The sequence below is a fragment of the Procambarus clarkii genome, chromosome 60, assembly GCF_040958095.1.
Source record: "Procambarus clarkii isolate CNS0578487 chromosome 60, FALCON_Pclarkii_2.0, whole genome shotgun sequence".
Classification (NCBI taxonomy): Eukaryota; Metazoa; Arthropoda; class Malacostraca; order Decapoda; family Cambaridae; genus Procambarus; species Procambarus clarkii.
In genome coordinates, this window is record NC_091209.1 from 13,780,456 (window position 1) to 13,806,179 (window position 25,724).

Genomic DNA, 25,724 nt, shown 5'->3' on the forward strand with positions numbered 1-25,724 from the left:
ATGTGGGCTTCAGGAAGCAGATTTGGTGTGATATCAACATCTAGTTCTTTCTCTCTGTCCGTTTCATGAAGTACTTCATCTCCCATTCCATTCTGTATTCTGTGTCTGGCCTCCTGTTTCCACTGAATAGTTTCATTACCTTAACGTTTACACGGGTTGAACTTTAGTAGCCATTTGTTGGAGCATTCACTCAGTCTGTCTAGGTCATCTTGTAGCCTCCTACTATCTTCCTCTGTTTTAATCCTCCTCATAATTATTGCATCATCAGCAAACAATGAGAGGAACGATTCTATTCCCTCTGGGAGATCATATACATATATCAGAAACAGTATAGGTCCAAGGACTGAACCCTGCGGGACTCCACTGGTGACGCCTCGCCAATCTGAGACCTCACCCTTCACAGTGACTCGCTGTTTTCTGTTGTTTAGGTACTTCCTTATCCAATGGAGTACCTTCCCTTTCACTCCTGGCTGCATCTCCAGCTTTTGCACTACTAGCCTCGTCTGTGGTACTGTGTCAAAGGCTTTCTGGCAATCCAAGAATATGCAGTCTGCCCACCCTCTCTTTCTTGCCTGGTCGTAGAATTCAATTAATCCTGTGAGGCAGGACTTGCCATTCCTGAACCCACGTTGGTGCTGTGTTACAAAGTTCTTTCGCTCTAGATGTTCCACTAGCTTTTTTCGCACAATCTTCTCCATCAGCTTGCATGGTATGCAAATTAGGGACACTGGCCTGTAGTTCAGTGCCTCCTGTCTATCCCCCTTTTTGTATATCAGGACTACATTAGCCGTCTTCGACATTTTTGGCAGTTCATCTGTTGTCATACCATACACTATGGAGAGTGGCAGGTACAGTACTTCTGCTCCTTCCTTTAGTATCCAAGGGGAAATTCCATCTGGGCTTATAACCTTTGTCACATCCAACTATAGCAAGAGCTTCTTTACATCTCCACAGATTAATCTTAAACTTTTCTAGCGGTTCCTGGCTAACTATTCCCTCTCTTATCTCTGGAACTTCTCCTTGCTGTAATGTGAAAACCTCTTGGAAATTCTTATTCAGTTCCTCGCACACTTCCTTGTCGTTTGTAGTGAATCTGTCTGCCCCTATCCTCAATTTCATTACCTGTTCTTTCGGGGGTTGAGCTTTGGCTTTTTGGTCCCGCCTCTCAACCGTCAATCAACTGGTGTACAGGTTCCTGAGCCAATTGGGCTCTATCATATCTACACTTGAAACTGTGTATGGAGTCAGCCTCCACCACATCACTTCCTAATGCATTCCATTTGTCAACCACTCTGACTCTAAAAAAAAGTTCTTTCTAACATCTCTGTGGCTCATTTGGGCACTCAGTTTCCACCGGTGTCCCCTAGTGCGTGTGCCCCTTGTGTTAAATAGACTGGTCTAACAAATGTGTGTGTGTGTGTGTGTGTGTGTGTGTGTGTGTGTGTGTGTGTGTGTGTGTGTGTATGGGAGATGTAGGGAGGAGGAATGGGCTACATATCAAAAATTCCGTTTTGCCCTTAATTTGGATACACCCCATACTCACACACTCACACCCCACACCCCCCCCCCCCCCACACACACACACCCAACACACCCCCCCCCACCCCCACACTCACACCCAAAACACCCCACACACTCACACACCCCACATACTCTCACACCCCACACCCACACACCCCACACCCACACACCCCACACCCACACACCCACACACCCCACACCCACACACCCCACACCCACACACCCCACACCCACACACCCCACACACTCACACTCGACATACACCCACAGAAGTGTTGTGTGGATTAATGTGTTGTGTGGGTGTAGGTGTTGTGGGTGTATTACCAGTCAACTGACGGAACAAGTTGACTGGAAATGTTAACTAGCAGTATATTGGTTGCCCCCACACCTGCCCCCACACCTGCCCCCACACCTGCCCCCACACCTGCCCCCACACCTGCCCCCACACCTGCCCCCACACCTGCCCCCACACCTGCCCCCCACACATGCCCCCACACATGCCCCCCACACCTGCCTCCCCGCCCAGCCTCCACCACACTCAACCTCAGTTGATTATGCACTCAATTTTCTTTGATGTTCGCGTGTTCCCTTAAGTCATTCATTCCTGGATTTTCTTCCCCTAGTCTCTCTCTCTCTCTCTCTCTCTCTCTCTCTCTCTCTCTCTCTCTCTCTCTCTCTCTCTCTCTCTCTCTCTCTCTCTCTCTCTCTCTCTCCTGGAAGTGAGAGAACGTCACCTGTTCCTTCTGAAGCGAGGCTCCGTCAAGGGGCTGCCAGCAAGGACCTCCATCGCGGAGGTGGACGAGGTCTGCACGCTGAGGAGGAGGTACACAGGCTCTCTTAGTTCCAGTCCCCTCCTTCACCCTACGGTACACCTACGGTACACCTGCGGTACACCGGCGGTACACCGGCGGTACACTCGAGTGGGCTACACCTTTTATAGCTACACTATAGGGTACACATGGATGAGGGTTGCCTTCTGGCATAGTGTAGGGTACTACGGTACAACTACGGTACATCTACGGTACAAGGGTACACACCTTTAACGACTGTATCTATCAGTAACAGTGCCTTAAGGAGCGTTCTCATGGAAAAATGCGATAAATGAAAACTGGTTCGAATTCAATCAAACTTTTTTGACTAGTTGTGTATAAAATTTGGTTCATCTGGCCCAAGTCTCAGCATCGTAGCATAAATAAGAAGGGAGAAAAAAATATTGAATTGTGTCAAAAATTTTCCAAAATGGTCAAAAACGATTATCAAACACAAGTGTCAACTCAAATCATGTCTATGACTCTCAGCTATCACAATAGCATATATTGAAAAAATTATAATTAGTTTTATTAAAGAAAAAGTTAAAAAATGATTTTCTTGTTCAATTTTATTTTTTTTATTTGTTTATCGGACGATTTGCATGAAATTTATACACCAGACTGCACGTAAGCCTATCTGTAAGGGTGCCAATTTTGGAGGAAATTGGTTGATGTCAACCTCAGCCACAGATGGCAGCACCTTAGAATTAATTTTTTCTTAATTATTTTCAAGTAACATAAATGTTCTTATAACTCTATCATTTGTTATTCAATTTACATGAAACTTACACCTTATATGTAAAGTTTATGTCTCTAAAATCTGGGGCCAGCGTTTTTCCCTAAGTTCATTTATTGATTTTATAATAGCAATAAACATGATATATTTGCATAATTTTTGGGGGGAACTTTGACTATTTGCATTAGGAAAACTAAAGATGTTTTGCAAAATCCCTTTCTACAGATCCTTTATTATATGTTAATGTGTCAGAAAAGTGTCATAGAAATGATTTAATTTGAAACTTGTGGTTGTTATAAGGACTTGAAAATGTGTAAAATTCGTCGAAATAAAAATTAATTAAATCTCCCTTTCTATTTAGGCTGCAGTACTGAAACTTGGATCAGTTGCAGCCTTTTTTTTACATATAAAACGTCAATAAATTTTGATTGCACTAGAACAACTTTTATTAAATCCATGAGTTGCTCACTTAACGGTACACGTCTGTTGCTCCCGCGGTACACTTATGGTACTCCTGTGGTACACAAGGCGTTTACTTGTGCTACACCTGTGGTACATCTGTGGTACATCTACGGTACTCTTGTGGTATATCTACAGTACTCCAGCGGTACCCTTATGGTACACTAGTAGAACACAAGTCGCACACGTGTGGTACACCCACGACACACCTGTGGTACACCAGTACACCAACGGTACACCCACGATACACCTATGGTACACTAGTACACCTGGGGTACACCAGTACACCTGGGGTACACCAGTACACCTGGGGTACGCCAGTACACCTGGGGTACACCAGTACACCTGGGGTACACCGACGGTACACCTATGGTGTACACCCACCATATAAACACCTGTCACGGCTAAACCTACAGAGGCTACACAGGTGTCACGGTGTCACCTGTAAGGTCACGCACACCTGGCTATATACATGTCACTAGCGCCAGGAATCATCATGTCCTTACGCTACCAATTACGAAACCTCTGCATCTTCCCTCGATAATACAGGCCCATTTGTTTCACATTTATTAGACAATTTATTGAGTTTCGAAGCCTCTTGTAGACTCCCGTCCTCGGTCTCAGACCCCCAAAAGATGCATTCATGCTGTTTGCTCCAAAAAAACTATTTTCTCACACACAAATGCATATTTTTATTATATTAGTATACTATGCATGTCTAGGCATAGGTTCGAATCGTGGTTGTTAACGAAGCACTGCTCGAGAAAGGTTCGAACGGAGGTTGTTAACGAAGCACTGCTCGTGAAAGGTTCGAACGGAGGTCGTTAGCGAAGCACTGCTTGAGAAAGGTTCGAACGGAGGTCGTTAACGAAGCACTGCTCGTGAAAGGTTCGAACGGAGGTCGTTAGCGAAGCACTGCTCATGAAAAATTCGAACAGAGGTCGTTAGCGAAGCACTACTCGAGAAAGGTTCGAACAGAGGTTGTTAGCGAAACTTTGCTCATGAAAGGTTCGAAGGTCATCAGTTAGAGAGACGTGTACTCATGAACACAGACCAAAAGGGACTCCATACACCAGCCCAAATCCCTGTTAATGAATAATCAAACACTCTACACAAATACAAATAACAGCCAACCTAACCTAACCTCTGCTTAAATGTGCACAATGTGCTACAATATAAAATTAACTTTTATTTAAGAAAATGCTTCGAAGCTTCGTAGTTCGTCAACTGTGTCATATACGTAAACAAAGCCGCCACGATTGAGGAAAGATGGAAAGGTTTCGTACATAAGGGCTTGCATAAATGTTTAATGAATACTGGCACGGAACTTGGAATCACTATGAGAAGAACCAGGGGAGACATAGTCCTAACGTAGAAAATACTGATCCAGATGAGTTACAGGGATATAACGCTTAAGGAATGAATATTGTGGGAGTGAACACTTGGGGAATGAACACCTGGGGATGAACACTTGGGGAATGAACACTTGGGGAATGAACTGCAGAACAGGTGAAATAAGTCATGGACAAATTACGAGAAAAATTATAACAAATACTCTAGTAAAAAAGAGGTGGGGCCCGAGAGCTATACCCCATGCCGGTATGGCTCTATAATATAGCACAGATTGACATCCAAACTCCAGTGTTCGGAGCCCATGAACTAAAACTCAACCGTAACGACCTAACTTAAGCACTATCAGGTAGGCACCTGATCGTCATTCTTACACCTGTTTATGTATACCTGACTACACCTACACCTGCTAGTCTATACCTGGCTACACCTACACCTGCTAGTCTATACCTGGCTACACCTACACCTGCTAGTCTATACCTGGCTACACCTACACCTGCTAGTCTATACCTGGCTACACCTACACTTGCTAGTCTATACCTGGCTACACATGCACACCTGTATACTTACAAAGAAAATCAGAAGGAGTCATGAGCAGGATTCGAACCTATGTTCTGGGTACTCCTAAGCTAAAGTCTTAGACCACTACGCCACTGAAGCCTAATGAGACTTTCACACATGTCCCCCATAGACTCAGACTTGCGGTCAAGGAATTCTACCTTCTAGGCTTCAGTGGACGCCCCACAGACCCTAGAGGATTCAGTCGAATCACAGGTTACAATGCTTTTGACCATGTGGTGGCGAAGTGGTCTAGGGCGGGTGCTTGGGAGTACCCTGAACATAGGTTCGAACCCTGATCATGACTACTACTGTGTTTTTCACACTTCTTCCTATTTATACCTGAGGGTGATTATGGTGTCATTATACTTGAGGGTGGCTACGGTGTCATTATACCTGAGGGTGGCTACGGTGTCATTATACCTGAGGGGGACTATGGTGTCATTATACCTGAGGGGGACTATGGTGTCATTATACCTGAGGGTGACTATGGTGTCATTATACCTGAGGGTGAATATGGTGACATTATACCTGAGGGTGACAATGGTGTCATTATACCTAAGGGTGACTATGGTGTCATTATACCTGAGGGTGACTATGGTGTCATTATACCTGAGGGTGACTATGGTGTCATTATACCTGAGGGTGACTATGGTGTCATTATACCTGAGGGTGACTATGGTGTCATTATACCTGAGGGTGACTATGGTGTCATTATACCTGAGGGGGACTATGGTGTCATTATACCTGAGGGTGAATATGGTGACATTATACCTGAGGGTGACTATGGTGTCATTATACCTGAGGGTGACTATGGTGTCATTATACCTGAGGGTGACTATGGTGTCATTATACATAAGGGTGACTATGGTGTCATTATACCTGAGGGTGACTATGGTGTCATTATACCTGAGGAAGACTATGGTGTCATTATACCTGAGGGTGACTATGGTGTCATTATACCTGAGGGTGACTATGGTGTCATTATACCTGAGGAAGACTATGGTGTCATTATACCTGAGGGTGACTATGGTGTCATTATACCTGAGGGTGACTAAGGTGTAATTATATCTGAGGGAGACTATGGTGTCATTTTACCTAAGGGTGACTATAAGGTTTCATTATACCTGAGGGTGATTATGGTGTCATTATACCTGAGGGTATAACTACCTGAGGGTAGTTATGGTGTCATTATACCTGATTGTAGTTATTGTGTCATTATACCTGAGGGTGGTTATTGTGTCATTATACCTGAGGGTAGTTATGGTGTCATTATACCTGAGGGTAGTTATGGTGTCATTATACCTGAGGGTGATTATGGTGTCATTATACCTGATGGTGATTATGGTGTCATTATACCTGAGGGTAGTTATGGTGTCATTATACCTGAGGATGACTATGGTGTCATTATACCTGAGGATGACTATGGTGTCATTATACCTGAGGGTGACTATGGTGTCATTATACCTGAGGGTGACGATGGTGTCATTATACCTGAGGGTGATTATGGTGTCATTATACCTGAGGGTAGTTATAGTGTCATTATACCTGAGGGTAGTTATGGTGTCATTATACCTGAGGGTGACTATGGTGTCATTATACCTGAGGGTGACTATGGTGTCATTATACCTGAGGGGGGACTATGGTGTCATTATACCTGAGGGTGACTATGGTGTCATTATACCTGAAAGGGGACTATGGTGTCATTATATCTGAGGGGTAGTTATGGTGTCATTATACCTGAGAGTAGTTATGGTGTCATTATACCTGAGGGTAGTTATGGTGTCATTATACCTGAGGGGTAGTTATGGTGTCATTATATCTGAGGGGTAGTTATGGTGTCATTATACCTGAGGGGTAGTTATGGTGTCATTATACCTGAGGGGTAGTTATGGTGTCATTATATCTGAGGGGTAGTTATGGTGTCATTATACCTGAGGGGTAGTTATGGTGTCATTATACCTGAGGGTAGTTATGGTGTCATTATATCTGAGGGGTAGTTATGGTGTCATTATACCTGAGGGTAGTTATGGTGTCATTATACCTGAGGGGTAGTTATGGTGTCATTATACCTGAGGGGTAGTTATGGTGTCATTATACCTGAGGGGTAGTTATGGTGTCATTATACCTGAGGGTAGTTATGGTGTCATTATACCTGAGGGGTAGTTATGGTGTCATTATACCTGAGGGTAGTTATGGTGTCATTATACCTGAGGGGTAGTTATGGTGTCATTATACCTGAGGGGTAGTTATGGTGTCATTATACCTGAGGGGTAGTTATGGTGTCATTATACCTGAGGGGTAGTTATGGTGTCATTATACCTGAGGGGTAGTTATGGTGTCATTATACCTGAGGGGTAGTTATGGTGTCATTATACCTGAGGGTAGTTATGGTGTCATTATACCTGAGGGGTAGTTATGGTGTCATTATACCTGGGGGTAGTTATGGTGTCATTATACCTGAGGGGTAGTTATGGTGTCATTATACCTGAGGGTAGTTATGGTGTCATTATACCTGAGGGTAGTTATGGTGTCATTATACCTGAGGGGTAGTTATGGTGTCATTATACCTGAGGGTAGTTATGGTGTCATTATACCTGAGGGTAGTTATGGTGTCATTATACCTGAGGGGTAGTTATGGTGTCATTATACCTGAGGGTAGTTATGGTGTCATTATACCTGAGGGTAGTTATGGTGTCATTATACCTGAGGGGTAGTTATGGTGTCATTATACCTGAGGGTAGTTATGGTGTCATTATACCTGAGGGTAGTTATGGTGTCATTATACCTGAGGGTAGTTATGGTGTCATTATACCTGAGGGTAGTTATGGTGTCATTATACCTGAGGGTAGTTATGGTGTCATTATACCTGAGGGTAGTTATGGTGTCATTATACCTGAGGGTAGTTATGGTGTCATTATACCTGAGGGTAGTTATGGTGTCATTATACCTGAGGGTAGTTATGGTGTCATTATACCTGAGGGTAGTTATGGTGTCATTATACCTGAGGGTAGTTATGGTGTCATTATACCTGAGGGTAGTTATGGTGTCATTATACCTGAGGGTAGTTATGGTGTCATTATACCTGAGGGTAGTTATGGTGTCATTATACCTGAGGGTAGTTATGGTGTCATTATACCTGAGGGTAGTTATGGTGTCATTATACCTGAGGGTAGTTATGGTGTCATTATACCTGAGGGTAGTTATGGTGTCATTATACCTGAGGGTAGTTATGGTGTCATTATACCTGAGGGTAGTTATGGTGTCATTATACCTGAGGGTAGTTATGGTGTCATTATACCTGAGGGTAGTTATGGTGTCATTATACCTGAGGGTAGTTATGGTGTCATTATACCTGAGGGTAGTTATGGTGTCATTATACCTGAGGGTAGTTATGGTGTCATTATACCTGAGGGTAGTTATGGTGTCATTATACCTGAGGGGTAGTTATGGTGTCATTATACCTGAGGGTAGTTATGGTGTCATTATACCTGAGGGTAGTTATGGTGTCATTATACCTGAGGGGTAGTTATGGTGTCATTATACCTGAGGGTAGTTATGGTGTCATTATACCTGAGGGTAGTTATGGTGTCATTATACCTGAGGGTAGTTATGGTGTCATTATACCTGAGGGTAGTTATGGTGTCATTATACCTGAGGGTAGTTATGGTGTCATTATACCTGAGGGTAGTTATGGTGTCATTATACCTGAGGGTAGTTATGGTGTCATTATACCTGAGGGTAGTTATGGTGTCATTATACCTAAGGGTAGTTATGGTGTCATTATACCTGAGGGTAGTTATGGTGTCATTATACCTGAGGGGTAGTTATGGTGTCATTATACCTGAGGGTAGTTATGGTGTCATTATACCTGAGGGTAGTTATGGTGTCATTATACCTGAGGGTAGTTATGGTGTCATTATACCTGAGGGTAGTTATGGTGTCATTATACCTGAGGGTAGTTATGGTGTCATTATACCTGAGGGTAGTTATGGTGTCATTATATAAACAAAAGGTGAAAGACTCCATATAATGGTTCAATATAAAAAATAAAATATTAAAAATTTTATATGTCCAGTCACAATATTTTTTCTTGGATAAACTTCCACCACCACCACACTCCAGCAGTCATCCACACCACCACCACCACACTCCAGCAGTCATCCACACCACCACCACCACACTCCAGCAGTCATCCACACCACCACCACCACACTCCAGCAGTCATCCACACCACCACCACCACACTCCAGCAGTCATCCACACCACCACCACCACACTCCAGCAGTCATCCACACCACCACCACACTCCAGCAGTCATCCACACCACCACCACCACACTCCAGCAGTCATCCACACCACCACCACCACACTCCAGCAGTCATCCACACCACCACCACACTCCAGCAGTCATCCACACCACCACCACCACACTCCAGCAGTCATCCACACCACCACCACCACACTCCAGCAGTCATCCACACCACCACCACCACACTCCAGCAGTCATCCACACCACCACCACACTCCAGCAGTCATCCACACCACCACCACCACACTCCAGCAGTCATCCACACCACCACCACACTCCAGCAGTCATCCACACCACCACCACCACACTCCAGCAGTCATCCACACCACCACCACACTCCAGCAGTCATCCACACCACCACCACACTCCAGCAGTCATCCACACCACCACCACCACACTCCAGCAGTCATCCACACCACCACCACACTCCACCAGTCATGTATGGGGACTGTATACACAATACACTTGCACTTAGTCTGTTAAACTCTTGGTACCATGTACTTGTACCATAGCTATGTCTGGCTCTCCTCCTCTCACACACATGTGCATTGTTAACAAAGTTCGCTGTGCTCAATTGTTCAGTTGTTTTCTTTGTTTCCATCCTGTCATGTATTCCCTGCCTCCCACTATAGCCTTCTTGATCACGGTCATCACCCACTTTACGCCTCCTGGGGAACTTTTGCATTCAAACTCGTGCTATAAGACGGCGCCTGCACAGTGATAATGTCTTGTTTTACTGTCTGGAATATCCACACACACACACACACACACACACACACACACACACACACACACACACACACAGACACACACACACACACACACGTGGAGGGTAGCAAGGCCTCCGTGCTAGGTGAGTAGGTGAGCTCCTAGGATGCCCAGGAGTGCTTGACCAGCACCTCAGAGCACCTCAGTAGAGGAACACAAAGGTGAGGACACACCCCAGAAGCAAAGCTATCTCTCTCTCGTGCAGGAAAGCAACACACTATCTTCGGTGCGTGGAGGTAAGCGTAGATATTTTAAGCAGGAGAATATCAGCTTGAGGCTTTCTGCAAGTGAGGGAAAGTCTCTCACTTGTTGTCTCTCTCTCTCTCAGGTCGAACCCTGGTGAGTGAGGTCCTCAGTAGCACGGTCGGACCCCAGCCACACCCAGCACTTCTCTCTATGGGTCCACCTCCGCCATCACAGCCACCTAGCGTGTTCACACACACGCGCACACACGCACACCTCAGTCATACACGCACACACACACAATGCACCTTACATAGACACACCCACATACACGCCATAACTCACTCGGTCACACACACACACGCCAGAGGACGGAGCAGGTGTTCCAGTAACAACTGCTTGCTCCTAGGACGAGTAAGCGAGACAGTACCCGAGTAACCCCTTCAAGTACCGGACCTAGATGACCCCCACAGCCACATGCGAGGAACACAATGACACACCGGGTACTGAGGGCTAGCCAAAGTGGACCAGGAACACCTAGGTGACCGTGTGATGCCTGGCTCCTTCAGACTCTTAACTGAGCACAATACAAGAGGAAGAGGGACCAGGGAGCATTTGACTCTCACATTATAAGCTCCAGGAGCTGCTACAGCAGCATGCGCAGGCCAGGAGCAGCTACAGCAGCATGCGCAGGCCAGGAGCAGCTACAGCAGCAGGCCAGGAGCAGCTACAGCAGCAGGCCAGGAGCAGCTACAGCAGCAGGCCAGTAGCTGCTACTGACCAATCAGGATAAAGTGAGGACCACGGGATATGTTATATATCCTAATTAACACGAAACTGTGTATTACTCCAACTCAAATGTTGTTACTACACTAACCATTGATGTTACAGGGAGAGAGAGAGCCCTTAGGCAAGAGTACTGGGGTCAGATATACTGGGGTCACGTATACTGGGGTCACGTATACTGGGGGTCACGTATACTAGGGTCAGGAATGGGGGTCACAGCGTTCTGTATTCCAGTAGGTTCATGTTCTCATTATTTTCTGCCTTCTTCAATTAAGCTAATTGGCGCTTGTTTAAGAAATCACTAATTGCTCCGACAACCTCTGCAATCAGTCAGTTCCATGCTCGGGGAATTTGCTAGGTCAGGATGATGAGTCCCCGTGATCGGCCAGGATGATGAGTTCCCGTGATCGGCCAGGATGATATGAGTCCCCGTGATCGGCCAGGATGATGATTTAGTATGAGATTCACTGGGATGAGTTACTTTGATGGCTTAATATGATGAGTTAGTAGTGTGGTGAGTTTTGATACGTCATTGGTATGAATTGTGTGATGAGTTACCGTGATGGATCTCTGGGGTGAGTTGCAGTGATAACACTATCATCCCCACTACACCACCACCACTTGAGTTAACTACGTTCCTATAACTATCGTCACCAATAAATACACCATAACCACTACCACCACCACTAGCTACACCTACACTGTCATCATCACTACTAAATACACCACCACCATCACCACCACCACTACCACCATCACCACTAACACATAAGTACATAAACCACCACACCTGTACTGTTTTGTACACGTAATGTAAAATGACTTCTTCAAAACCCAATAAATCTTAGCACAAAAGACAATAATTCAATGACTCCTCTCTCTCTCTCTCTCTCTCTCTCTCTCTCTCTCTCTCTCTCTCTCTCTCTCTCTCTCTCTCTCTCTCTCTCTCTCTCTCTCTCTCTCTCTCTCTCTCTCTCACTAATGTCCTCCTTCAAGGCTGAACACCTTAACGAGGACGTCCTCCTCGCAAGAACTGCCCTAGACCCATAGACCATTTGGAAACGCTTTTAATATATAAACGTAAACATTCACAAAGTGAAGACAGCCGTGGGAGCGCGGCGCTGAACCAATAAGCTCTCTGGAGTCTCCTTTACCTCGACAAACACAACGGAATTTATGCTGCCTGCGGCAAGCTCGCGGGCTATGTGGTTCCTTGCTGGGGCTGTTTAGTCTGGGGTCTGTGTGTGGGTGGGGGAGGGCGCCCCCCGTACACATTATGGGGGGCTTGGGCTGGGGAGGGGGGCTCCGTCACACTCACCATCCCCGTCACACTCACCATCCCGTCTCACTCACCATCCCGTCACACTCATCACCCCGTTACACACATCATCTTTCGTAACCATGTACACCCAGCGTTGTACACACAAGTTCAACAGTGGCAATGTGTACATATACACGTACATATCATGTGCATTTATCCCTGGGTGTACACTCAGCCACCATATATCCTTGAACACAAACATACATACGTTCGTAAATGCATATATATATATATATATATATATATATATATATATATATATATATATATATATATATATATATATATATATATATATATATATATATATATATATATATATATATATATATCTATATGTCGTACCTAGTAGCCAGAACGCACTTCTCAGCCTACTATGCAAGGCTCGATTTGCCTAATAAGCCAAGTTTTCAAGAATTAATATATTTTCTCAAATTTTTTTCTTATGAAATGATAAAGCTACCCATTTCATTATGTATGAGGTCAATTTTTTTTATTGGATTTAAAATTAACGTAGATATATGGTCGAACCTAACCAACCCTACCTAACCTAACCTAACCAATCTTTATAGGTTAGGTTAGGTTATGTAGCCGAAAAAGTTAGGTTAGGTTAGGTAGGTTAGGTAGTCGAAAAACAATTAATTCATGAAAACTTGGCTTATTAGGCAAATCGGGCCTTGCATAGTAGGCTGAGAAGTGCGTTCTGGCTACTAGGTACGACATATATATATATATATATATATATATATATATATATATATATATATATATATATATATATATATATATATATATATATATATATATATATATATCACCACCACTGGCAGAATACTCTCTCGTGCTCTTCCTGCGAGACCTAGTCTCGTACTACCTTGAGTGGTGGTAGATCTACGCGAAGCGGCATACAGTATTTTCAAGCACCATTTTATTTCGTGTTCTCTAATGTAACGTTAAATACTCTGTTTGATTGTTTTATTTTGATTGTTTTGCACCCTGTAAGTAAGTCAAGTTTTTAAGGCATTATTTTCAGTCTTGTTATTTGTCTAATTTAATTTTTCTTATTAAAGCATTTAAATTTTTCCATTATGATAATCCTGCAATTATTACACCGTGAAGAAGTCAACATAGCAGTTTTATTTTAATTTGTTTTTACTATTTTTTGTTAATATGTTCGTAGCATTACATCTGCTCTTAGTGATTTTACCGTAACAATATATATAATAACCTACATATATACTGCCACACACATACGAAAATATATATACAAAGAAATTAACATACAAGCACATGCAATAGTTCACACACCAACAACCACAACACACACACCAACAACCACAACACACACACCAACAACCACAACACACACACCAACAACCACAACACACACACCAACAACCACAACACACACACCAACAACCACAACACACACACCAACAACCACAACACACACACCAACAACCACAACACACACACCAACAACCACAACACACACACCAACAACCACAACACACACACCAACAACCACAACAAACACACCAACAACTACAACACACACCAACAACCACAACACACACACCAACAACCACAACACACACACCAACAACCACAACACACACACCAACAACCACAACAAACACACCAACAACTACAACACACACCAACAACCACAACACACACACCAACAACCACAACAAACACACACCAACAACCACAACACACACCAACAACCACAACAAACACACACCAACAACCACAACACACACCAACAACCACAACACACACACCAACAACCACAACAAACACACACCAACAAACACACACCAACAACCACAACACACACCAACAACCACAACACACACACCAACAACCACAACAAACACACACCAACAACCACAACAAACACACCAACAACCACAACACACACACACCAACAACCACAACACACACACCAACAACCACAACAAACACACCAACAACCACAACAAACACACACCAACAACCACAACACACACCAACAACCACAACAAACACACCAACAACCACAACAAACACACCAACAACCACAACACACACACTAACAACCACAACACACACACTAACAACCACAACAAACACACCAACAACCACAACACACACACCAACAACCACAACAAACACACTAACAACCACAACAAACACACCAACAACCACAACACACACACTAACAACCACAACAAACACACCAACAACCACAACAAACACACACCAACAACCACAACAAACACACACCAACAACCACAACAAACACACACCAACAACCATAACAAACACACACACCAACAACCACAACAAACACACACCAACAACCACAACAAACACACACCAACAACCATAACAAACACACACACCAACAACCACAACAAACACACACCAACAACCACAACAAACACACCAACAACTACAACACACACACACACACACCAACAACCACAACAAACAAACACACCAACAACCACAACAAACACACACACCAACAACCACAACAAACACACCAACAACTACAACACACACACCAACAACCACAACAACCACAACACACACCAACAACCACAACAAACACACACCAACAACCACAACACACACACTAACAACCACAACACACACACCAACAACCACAACAACCACAACACACACACTAACAACCACAACACACACACCAACAACCACAACAACCACAACACACACACCAACAACCACAACAAACACACCAACAACCACAACAAACACACACCAACAACCACAACAAACACACACCAACAACCACAACACACACTAACAACCACAACACACACACCAACAACCACAACAAACACACCAACAACCACAACAAACACACACCAACAACCACAACAAACACACACCAACCACAACAAACACACACCAACAACCACAACAAACACACACCAACAACCACAACACACACTAACAACCACAACACACACACCAACAACCACAACACACACACCAACAACCACAACACACACACCAACAACCACAACAAACACACCAACAACCACAACACACACACCAACAACCACAACAAACACACAACAACCACAACAAACACACCAACAACCACAACACACACACCAACAACCACAACAAACACACCAACAACCACAACAAACACACACCAACAACCACAACAAACACACACCAACAACCACAACAAACACACACCAACAACCACAACAAACACACACCAACAACCACAACAAACACACACCAACAACCACAACAAACACACACCAACAACCACAACAAACACACACCAACAACCACAACAAACACACACCAACAACCACAACAAACACACACCAACAACCACAACAAACACACACCAACAACCACAACAAACACACACCAACAACCACAACAAACACACACCAACAACCACAACAAACACACCAACAACCACAACAAACACACACCAACAACCACAACAAACACACACCAACAACCACAACAAACACACCAACAACCACAACAAACACACCAACAACCACAACACACACACCAACAACCACAACACACACACCAACAACCACAACACACACACCAACAACCACAACACACACACCAACAACCACAACACACACACCAACAACCACAACACACACACCAACAACCACAACACACACACCAACAACCACAACACACACACCAACAACCACAACAAACACACCAACAACTACAACACACACCAACAACCACAACACACACACCAACAACCACAACACACACACCAACAACCACAACACACACACCAACAACCACAACAAACACACCAACAACTACAACACACACCAACAACCACAACACACACACCAACAACCACAACAAACACACACCAACAACCACAACACACACCAACAACCACAACAAACACACACCAACAACCACAACACACACCAACAACCACAACACACACACCAACAACCACAACAAACACACACCAACAACACACACCAACAACCACAACACACACCAACAACCACAACACACACACCAACAACCACAACAAACACACACCAACAACCACAACAAACACACCAACAACCACAACACACACACACCAACAACCACAACACACACACCAACAACCACAACAAACACACCAACAACCACAACAAACACACACCAACAACCACAACACACACCAACAACCACAACAAACACACCAACAACCACAACAAACACACCAACAACCACAACACACACACTAACAACCACAACACACACACTAACAACCACAACAAACACACCAACAACCACAACACACACACCAACAACCACAACAAACACACTAACAACCACAACAAACACACCAACAACCACAACACACACACTAACAACCACAACAAACACACCAACAACCACAACAAACACACACCAACAACCACAACAAACACACACAACAACCACAACAAACACACACCAACAACCATAACAAACACACACACCAACAACCACAACAAACACACACCAACAACCACAACAAACACACACCAACAACCATAACAAACACACACACCAACAACCACAACAAACACACACCAACAACCACAACAAACACACCAACAACTACAACACACACACACACACACCAACAACCACAACAAACAAACACACCAACAACCACAACAAACACACACACCAACAACCACAACAAACACACCAACAACTACAACACACACACCAACAACCACAACAACCACAACACACACCAACAACCACAACAAACACACACCAACAACCACAACACACACACTAACAACCACAACACACACACCAACAACCACAACAACCACAACACACACACTAACAACCACAACACACACACCAACAACCACAACAACCACAACACACACACCAACAACCACAACAAACACACCAACAACCACAACAAACACACACCAACAACCACAACAAACACACACCAACAACCACAACACACACTAACAACCACAACACACAAACCAACAACCACAACAAACACACCAACAACCACAACAAACACACACCAACAACCACAACAAACACACACCAACCACAACAAACACACACCAACAACCACAACAAACACACACCAACAACCACAACACACACTAACAACCACAACACACACACCAACAACCACAACACACACACCAACAACCACAACACACACACCAACAACCACAACAAACACACCAACAACCACAACACACACACCAACAACCACAACAAACACACAACAACCACAACAAACACCCAACAACCACAACACACACACCAACAACCACAACAAACACACCAACAACCACAACAAACACACACCAACAACCACAACAAACACACACCAACAACCACAACAAACACACACCAACAACCACAACAAACACACACCAACAACCACAACAAACACACACCAACAACCACAACAAACACACACCAACAACCACAACAAACACACACCAACAACCACACAAACACACACCAACAACCACAACAAACACACACCAACAACCACAACAAACACACACCAACAACCACAACAAACACACACCAACAACCACAACAAACACACACCAACAACCACAACAAACACACCAACAACCACAACAAACACACACCAACAACCACAACAAACACACACCAACAACCACAACAAACACACCAACAACCACAACAAACACACTAACAACCACAACAAACACACCAACAACCACAACAAACACACCAACAACCACAACAAACACACCAACAACCACAACACACACACCAACAACCACAACAAACACACCAACAACCACAACACACACACCAACAACCACAACAAACACACCAACAACCACAACAAACACACCAACAACCACAACAAACACACCAACAACCACAACAAACACACCAACAACCACAACAAACACACCAACAACCACAACACACACACCAACAACCACAACAAACACACCAACAACCACAACAAACACACCAACAACCACAACAAACACACCAACAACCACAACAAACACACCAACAACCACAACACACACACCAACAACCACAACACACACACCAACAACCACAACACACACACCAACAACCACAACAAACACACCAACAACCACAACACACACACCAACAACCACAACAAACACAACAACCACAACAAACACACCAACAACCACAACAACTACAACAAACACACACCCCAACAACCACAATAAACACACACACACCAACAACCACAACACACACACCAACAACCACAACACACAAACACACCAACAACCACAACATACACACACACCAACAACCACAACAAACACACACCAACAACCACAACAACCACAACAAACAGACCCCAACAACCACAACAAACACACAACAAACAGACACCAACACACTCACCTTCTCTTGAGGTAATTAACATTGCTGGAGAACGAGGCTTTAAAGCTTGAGAAGGAAATTTTGGCGGTTTCTGGTGGAGTGCACTCACAGATGGCTCCGAGTATGTTGGCGGGGGGAGGGGCCTGGTCCTTCAGCGGGACAGGTAGACAGCGACCTCAGACAACACCACAGGGACCCCCTGGTGTCCCTGTTGGCTCAGCAGACCTGTTCTGTGGTCAGCAGCTTGAGCAGAGAAGCAGATGTTTGTTATGGTGGTGGTGGTTGTGGGTGAGTGGATGTTTGTGGTTGAGATTGGTTGACCCGTTGCTTCGGTTGGTAGGCTAGGGGCTACACCACTACACCCTGCAAGGAACAACAGCACTGAGTTACACTGGGTCATGCTAAACTTGCTTCACCTCAAATGGTTTCTGGTGCTGTCTGTACACCAAGCTTTGCTTCTCTACTTGGCTACTACGGTACATTCACACACACACACACACACACACACACACACACACACACACACACACACACACACACACACACACACACAACACACACACACACACACACGCACACACGCACGCACACACAGATACAGTACCGCACATGAGACTGCTATTCAAACTTGAGAGGCAGGCAGGAGTAAGCGGAAAGGCCCTAGCATGGGTAAGGAACTACCTAACAGGAAGGAGCCAAAGAGTTACGGTAAAGGGTGAGAAGTCGGACTGGCGAACAGTAACGAGTGGAGTACCTCAAGGATCGGTGCTGGGACCAATTCTATTTCTAATATACGTTTAATGACATGTTTACAGGAGTAGAATCCTACATGTTGATGTTCGCGGATGACGCAAAGTTAATGAGAAGAGTTGTGACAGATGAGGATTGTAGGATCCTCCAAGAAGACTTTAACAGGTTGCAGATATGGCCAGAGAAATGGCTACTGGATTTCAACACGAGCAAATGTAACGTTATGGAAATGGGACTAGGAGATAGGAGACCAAAGGGACAGTACACAATGAAGGGGAACAGCCTACCTGTGACGACGCGCGAAAGAGACCTGGGTGTGGACGTAACACCTAATCTATCTCCTGAAGCACATATAAATAGGATAAACGACAGCAGCGTACTCCACACTGGCAAAAGTTAGAACATCATTCAGAAACCTAAAGTAAGGAGGCATTTAGGGCGCTGTGCACTGACAGGAAGTTGTGCACTGACAGGAAGTTGTGCACTGACAGGAAGTAGCTAGAGAGAAGACAGTTGAGGTGATGATAGATCAAGCCAAACTGAGATGCTAAGAGGCACAGAGAAATTCACACCAACATTAAAGACCAAAAACAGTAGGTAATATAAAGGTCCAATAGTGCCAAAAAGCCCCCCAAAAAGCAGGAGAGGGAGAGGAAGAAATACTGAGTCAAAGGACAGAAGTAAACAGAAACAGGCGCGACAGAGCCAGGCACGAAATACAGAAGAACAGTATCAGGCAGAACTATAATATTATATATATATATATATATATATATATATATATATATATAATATAGTCATATATGACTATATATAATATAGTCATATAAGAAGGAACATAACAGTGGACGATCAAGTGCCGAAAAGTCTCCTCAGTCAAGTCTGAGTTTCCTCAGCTCCTCAGGGGAGCTGAGAAGACTCCCTCACAGGGAGAGCCTAAGGCTGACTCACCACGCTGAGGAAAGATGAATCATGAGGAAGGGGGGGGGAGGTGGGGGATGATAGCTTGCAAGATATAAAGGGAAATTGACGAGACGGACAAAGAGGCAATGTTTAAAATGAGAAACGACAGGACCAGAGGAGCCTGACCTCTGGGGTGAGCCACAGGAGTGTGAGGAGCCAGACCTCTGGGGTGAGCCACAGGGGTATGAGGAGCCAGACCTCTGGGGTGAACCACAGGGGTGTGAGGAGCCAGTCCTCTGGGGTGAGCCACAGGGGTGTGAGGAGCCAGACCTCTGGGGTGAACCACAGGGGTATGAGGAGCCAGACCTCTGGGGTGAACCACAGGGGTGTGAGGAGCCAGACCTCTGGGGTGAGCCACAGGGGTGTGAGGAGCCAGACCTCTGGGGTGAACCACAGGGGTGTGAGGAGCCAGACCTCTGGGGTGAACCACAGGGGTGTAAGGAGCCAGACCTCTGGGGTGAACCACAGGGGTGTAAGGAGCCAATAACGTACACGACTCTAAGCGGAATCAACAAATTGTCCGAAAAAACCGACGTATAAAATGGTGATAGTGAAACGACACGACATTGACGGGAACTGGAAACACCAATTAATTATAGAGTCGTTAGGAAGTTTTCTCATAGTGTAAGAGTTTTAAATAAATGGAGCCGGGTAACTGGGGATCTCTGTCGAGTATCAGCAATTCTCACCCTTAAAAGCAGATACGATAATTTACTTAGATGATGAGAGTCGCTCCATTAACCAATATATATAGCTCGGAAGATGGGTCTTAGGAGCTGAAGCTTGACCTTGAAATTATATATGAGGAAAATGTGATTACAGACACACACACACACACACACACACACACACACACACACACACACACACACACACACACACACACACACACACACACTACAGTAAAACATGCAAGAGGCAGCTATTGTGGGCTCATAATGACAAGCAAATCCCACACAGTCAACCAGAAAGTCAATATTTGTTCACTTTTAATACATGTGAAGAGAGAGAGAGAGAGAGAGAGAGAGAGAGAGAGAGAGAGAGAGAGAGAGAGAGAGAGAGAGAGAGAGAGAGAGAGAGAGAGAGGTGTGATTGCAACAGGATGCTTCAAGCAACGATAGCGTGAAAATCCAATTATGACCATGATTCATATTCAATGATCCTTGGAGCTAAAGGCAGGGGACTGTTCTACATCTCTCTCTAACTACAGCATTGAATTCTTTTCTTCACGTGTTTCAGTTTTCCATCAAATAATTATCACACCATGCGTGTCAGGCTCCGGGCCAGGTTCTGGCGGGAAACTCCATCAGTTTGGTGTCCTGGAACTGCTTGCTCTTGCTGAACTTGCTGGAACTTGCTGGAAGGTTGTAAGAAGGCTTCAGAGCCTGCCTAGGGGCCTACCTAGGCCTCTGGTGCCTACAAGAGCAGGTTACCTCTGGCGCCTACAAGAGTAACCTTCTAATGTATCTGGAAGACTTCAGAGCCCGGCTGGAATCCTCTAGTGCCAACTCGGGTAAATCCTTTAATGTTTTCTGGGAGGCTTTAGAGCCTGCCTGGAATCTTCTGATACTGGAACAATAATATTGTGTGAAATGATCCCCTCTTTGCTTTTGGAAACTGTAATGTCTTCTGGAGCCCGCTGGTAGCATCTGGAACACTCTGGTGTCTGCTGGAACACTCTGGTGTCTGCTGGAACACTCTGGTGTCTGCTGGAACACTCTGGTGTCTCCTGGAACACTCTCGTGTCTTCTGGAACACTCTCGTGTCTTCTAGAACACTCTGGTGTCTTCTAGAACACTCTGGTGTCTTCTGGAACACTCTGGTGTCTTCTGGAACACTCTCGTGTCTTCCGGAACATTCTGGTGTTTTCTGGAACACTCTCGTGTCTTCTAGAACACTCTGGTGTCTTCTAGAACACTCTGGTGTCTTCTGGAACACTCTCGTGTCTTCCGGAACACTCTGGTGTTTTCTGGAACACTCTCGTGTCTTCTAGAACACTCTGGTGTCTTCTGGAACACTCTCGTGTCTTCTGGAACACTCTCGTGTCTTCCGGAACACTCTCGTGTCTTCTAGAACACTCTGGTGTCTTCTAGAACACTCTGGTGTCTTCTGGAACACTCTGGTGTCTTCTGGAATACCCTGGTGTCTTCTGGAACACTCTGGTGTCTTCTGGAACCCTCATTAATGTCTTTTGAAACCCCATTAATGTCTTCTGAGACCGTCTTGTGGCTAGTGAATAATTCAAGAGTCTATCGGACATCTCTAGGGCCGGGTTGAAGAACCCTCCAGTCTCTTAGAGAAATCCATTACAACACGTTTTCCAGAACAGGTTCCTGGGTCAGTGTTTGTAGTGTCTCTCTCTCTCAACACACACACACACACACACACACACACACACACACACACACACACACACACACACACACATTAAGAGAGGGTTGTTTAACCAAAGCATCGTAGCTGCCTAATTCTCTGCACCAAAATATGCAATTAGCGAAGATTGAATCTTTTCTGCGGTATAATTACCCAGCGGGAAGCTTATAGGGCATTATAGTGGTGTGTGTTCGGCTTCCTCCACCTCTGCTATACTGGGCTCCACCTCCCTCCACCTCTGCTATACTGGGGGCTCCACCTCTGCTATACCGGGGCTCCACCTTCCTCCACCAGTACTATACTGGGGGCTCCACCTTCCTCCACCAGTACTATACTGGGGGCTCCACCTTCCTCCACCAGTACTATACTGGGGCTCCACCTTCCTCCACCAGTACTATACTGGGGCTCCACCTTCCTCCACCAGTACTATACTGGGGCTCCACCTTCCTCCACCAGTACTATACTGGGGGCTCCACCTTCCTCCACCAGTACTATACTGGGGGCTCCACCTTCCTCCACCACTGCTATACTGGGGGCTCCACCTTCCTCCACCAGTACTATACTGGGGCTCCACCTTCCTTCACCAGTACTATACTGGGGCTCCACCTTCCTTCACCAGTACTATACTGGGGCTCCACCTTCCTCCACCAGTACTATACTGGGGCTCCACCTTCCTCCACCAGTACTATACTGGGGCTCCACCTTCCTCCACCAGTACTATACTGGGGCTCCACCTTCCTTCACCAGTACTATACTGGGGCTCCACCTTCCTCCACCAGTACTATACTGGGGCTCCACCTTCCTTCACCAGTACTATACTGGGGCTCCACCTTCCTCCACCAGTACTATACTGGGGGCTCCACCTTCCTTCACCAGTACTATACTGGGGCTCCACCTTCCTCCACCAGTACTATACTGGGCTCCACCTTCCTCCACCAGTACTATACTGGGGGCTCCACCTTCCTCCACCAGTACTATACTGGGGCTCCACCTTCCTTCACCAGTACTATACTGGGGCTCCACCTTCCTCCACCAGTACTATACTGGGGGCTCCACCTTCCTCCACCAGTACTATACTGGGGCTCCACCTTCCTTCACCAGTACTATACTGGGCTCCACCTTCCTCCACCAGTACTATACTGGGGGCTCCACCTTCCTCCACCAGTACTATACTGGGGCTCCACCTTCCTTCACCAGTACTATACTGGGGCTCCACCTTCCTCCACCAGTACTATACTGGGGCTCCACCTTCCTTCACCAGTACTATACTGGGGCTCCACCTTCCTCCACCAGTACTATACTGGGGGCTCCACCTTCCTTCACCAGTACTATACTGGGGCTCCACCTTCCTCCACCAGTACTATACTGGGGCTCCACCTTCCTCCACCACTGCTATACTGGGGGCTCCACCTTCCATCCACCACTGCTATACTGGGGCTCCACCTTCCTCCACCACTGCTATACTGGGGGCTCCACCTTCACTCACCTAGTTGTGCTTGCGGGGGTTGAGCTCTGGCTCTTTGGTCCCGCCTCTCAACCGTCAATCAACTGGTGAACTGAGCCTACTGGGCTCTATCATATCTACACTTGAAACTGTGTATGTCTCACAATATCCTACTCATTGTATTATACAATAATTTTAAACGATATATGCAAAAAAAATTACATACAATTGCAAATTTTGTATTTGAACTTATTTAGGTAATAAGAAATCCAATGGAGGATAGGAATAATCTGGAGGATCCAAAGTTGCCCAAAAACCTCTGTATTCTCGATTTTTTTACTCCGTAAAAAATGCCACTGTTTGCCTAACCCTGAACGTACAAGCCCAAGCAACCCACTTAACCCATCGAGGCCGACGTATCGAAAACGTTAATTCTAGAGTGGTTTAAATATGTACTAATACGTCAGTTTTTCAACGGATTGGCGGACTCCGATAATAAAGTGACGCATTAGGACTAGAAGGGAAGATTTAGAGCCCAATCTGTCGGTCTTTACCAATGGAAAATAGCCCTAATCTCCGCTCTTGTATTTTCCTCTCGTATACATCATTGTATTCTGTTCATACAGCTGTGTATACATTTGTGTATTCATGTTTTGTATTTCACTTAACCTTTGTTTGTTGATATGTTTGTCTTCAACCCTTTCCTTCCCGCCAAACACACACCCAAACTACGACGTTGGTACAACGTTCGAACAAGTTTTTAACGCCTCCTAACCAGTTATAACAACCAATATAGCAAGTTGTAACAACGTTCTAATACGTCATAAACACGTTAAGCCAAGGATGTAACAACTTTATTACAAATTGTAACAAGCGGAAAATACAGACAGTTTCGGTTTGTGTTTCCAAGGTTCTCCATATCCCCCCTCCCCCTATAACACCCCGCCCCCCCTCCCTATAACACCCCCCCCTCCCTA

General features: G+C 45.1%; 1 protein-coding gene across 6 annotated transcripts in view; it reads right to left on the bottom strand.

Annotated features, from left to right (window-relative positions):
- Syn (synapsin) overlaps positions 1–25,724 on the bottom strand; it is a 122,550-nt gene that overhangs the window by 57,337 nt on the left and 39,489 nt on the right. For all 6 annotated transcript variants that reach the window (XM_045756244.2, XM_045756240.2, XM_069307537.1 and 3 more), the window contains exons 3-4: positions 19,239–19,580; positions 2,256–2,333 (exon numbers count right to left, since the gene is read on the bottom strand). In XM_045756244.2, coding sequence (XP_045612200.2) covers positions 2,256–2,308 — 53 coding nt within the window. In that variant the 5' untranslated portion in view covers positions 2,309–2,333; positions 19,239–19,580. The remainder of the gene's footprint in view (positions 1–2,255; positions 2,334–19,238; positions 19,581–25,724) is intronic.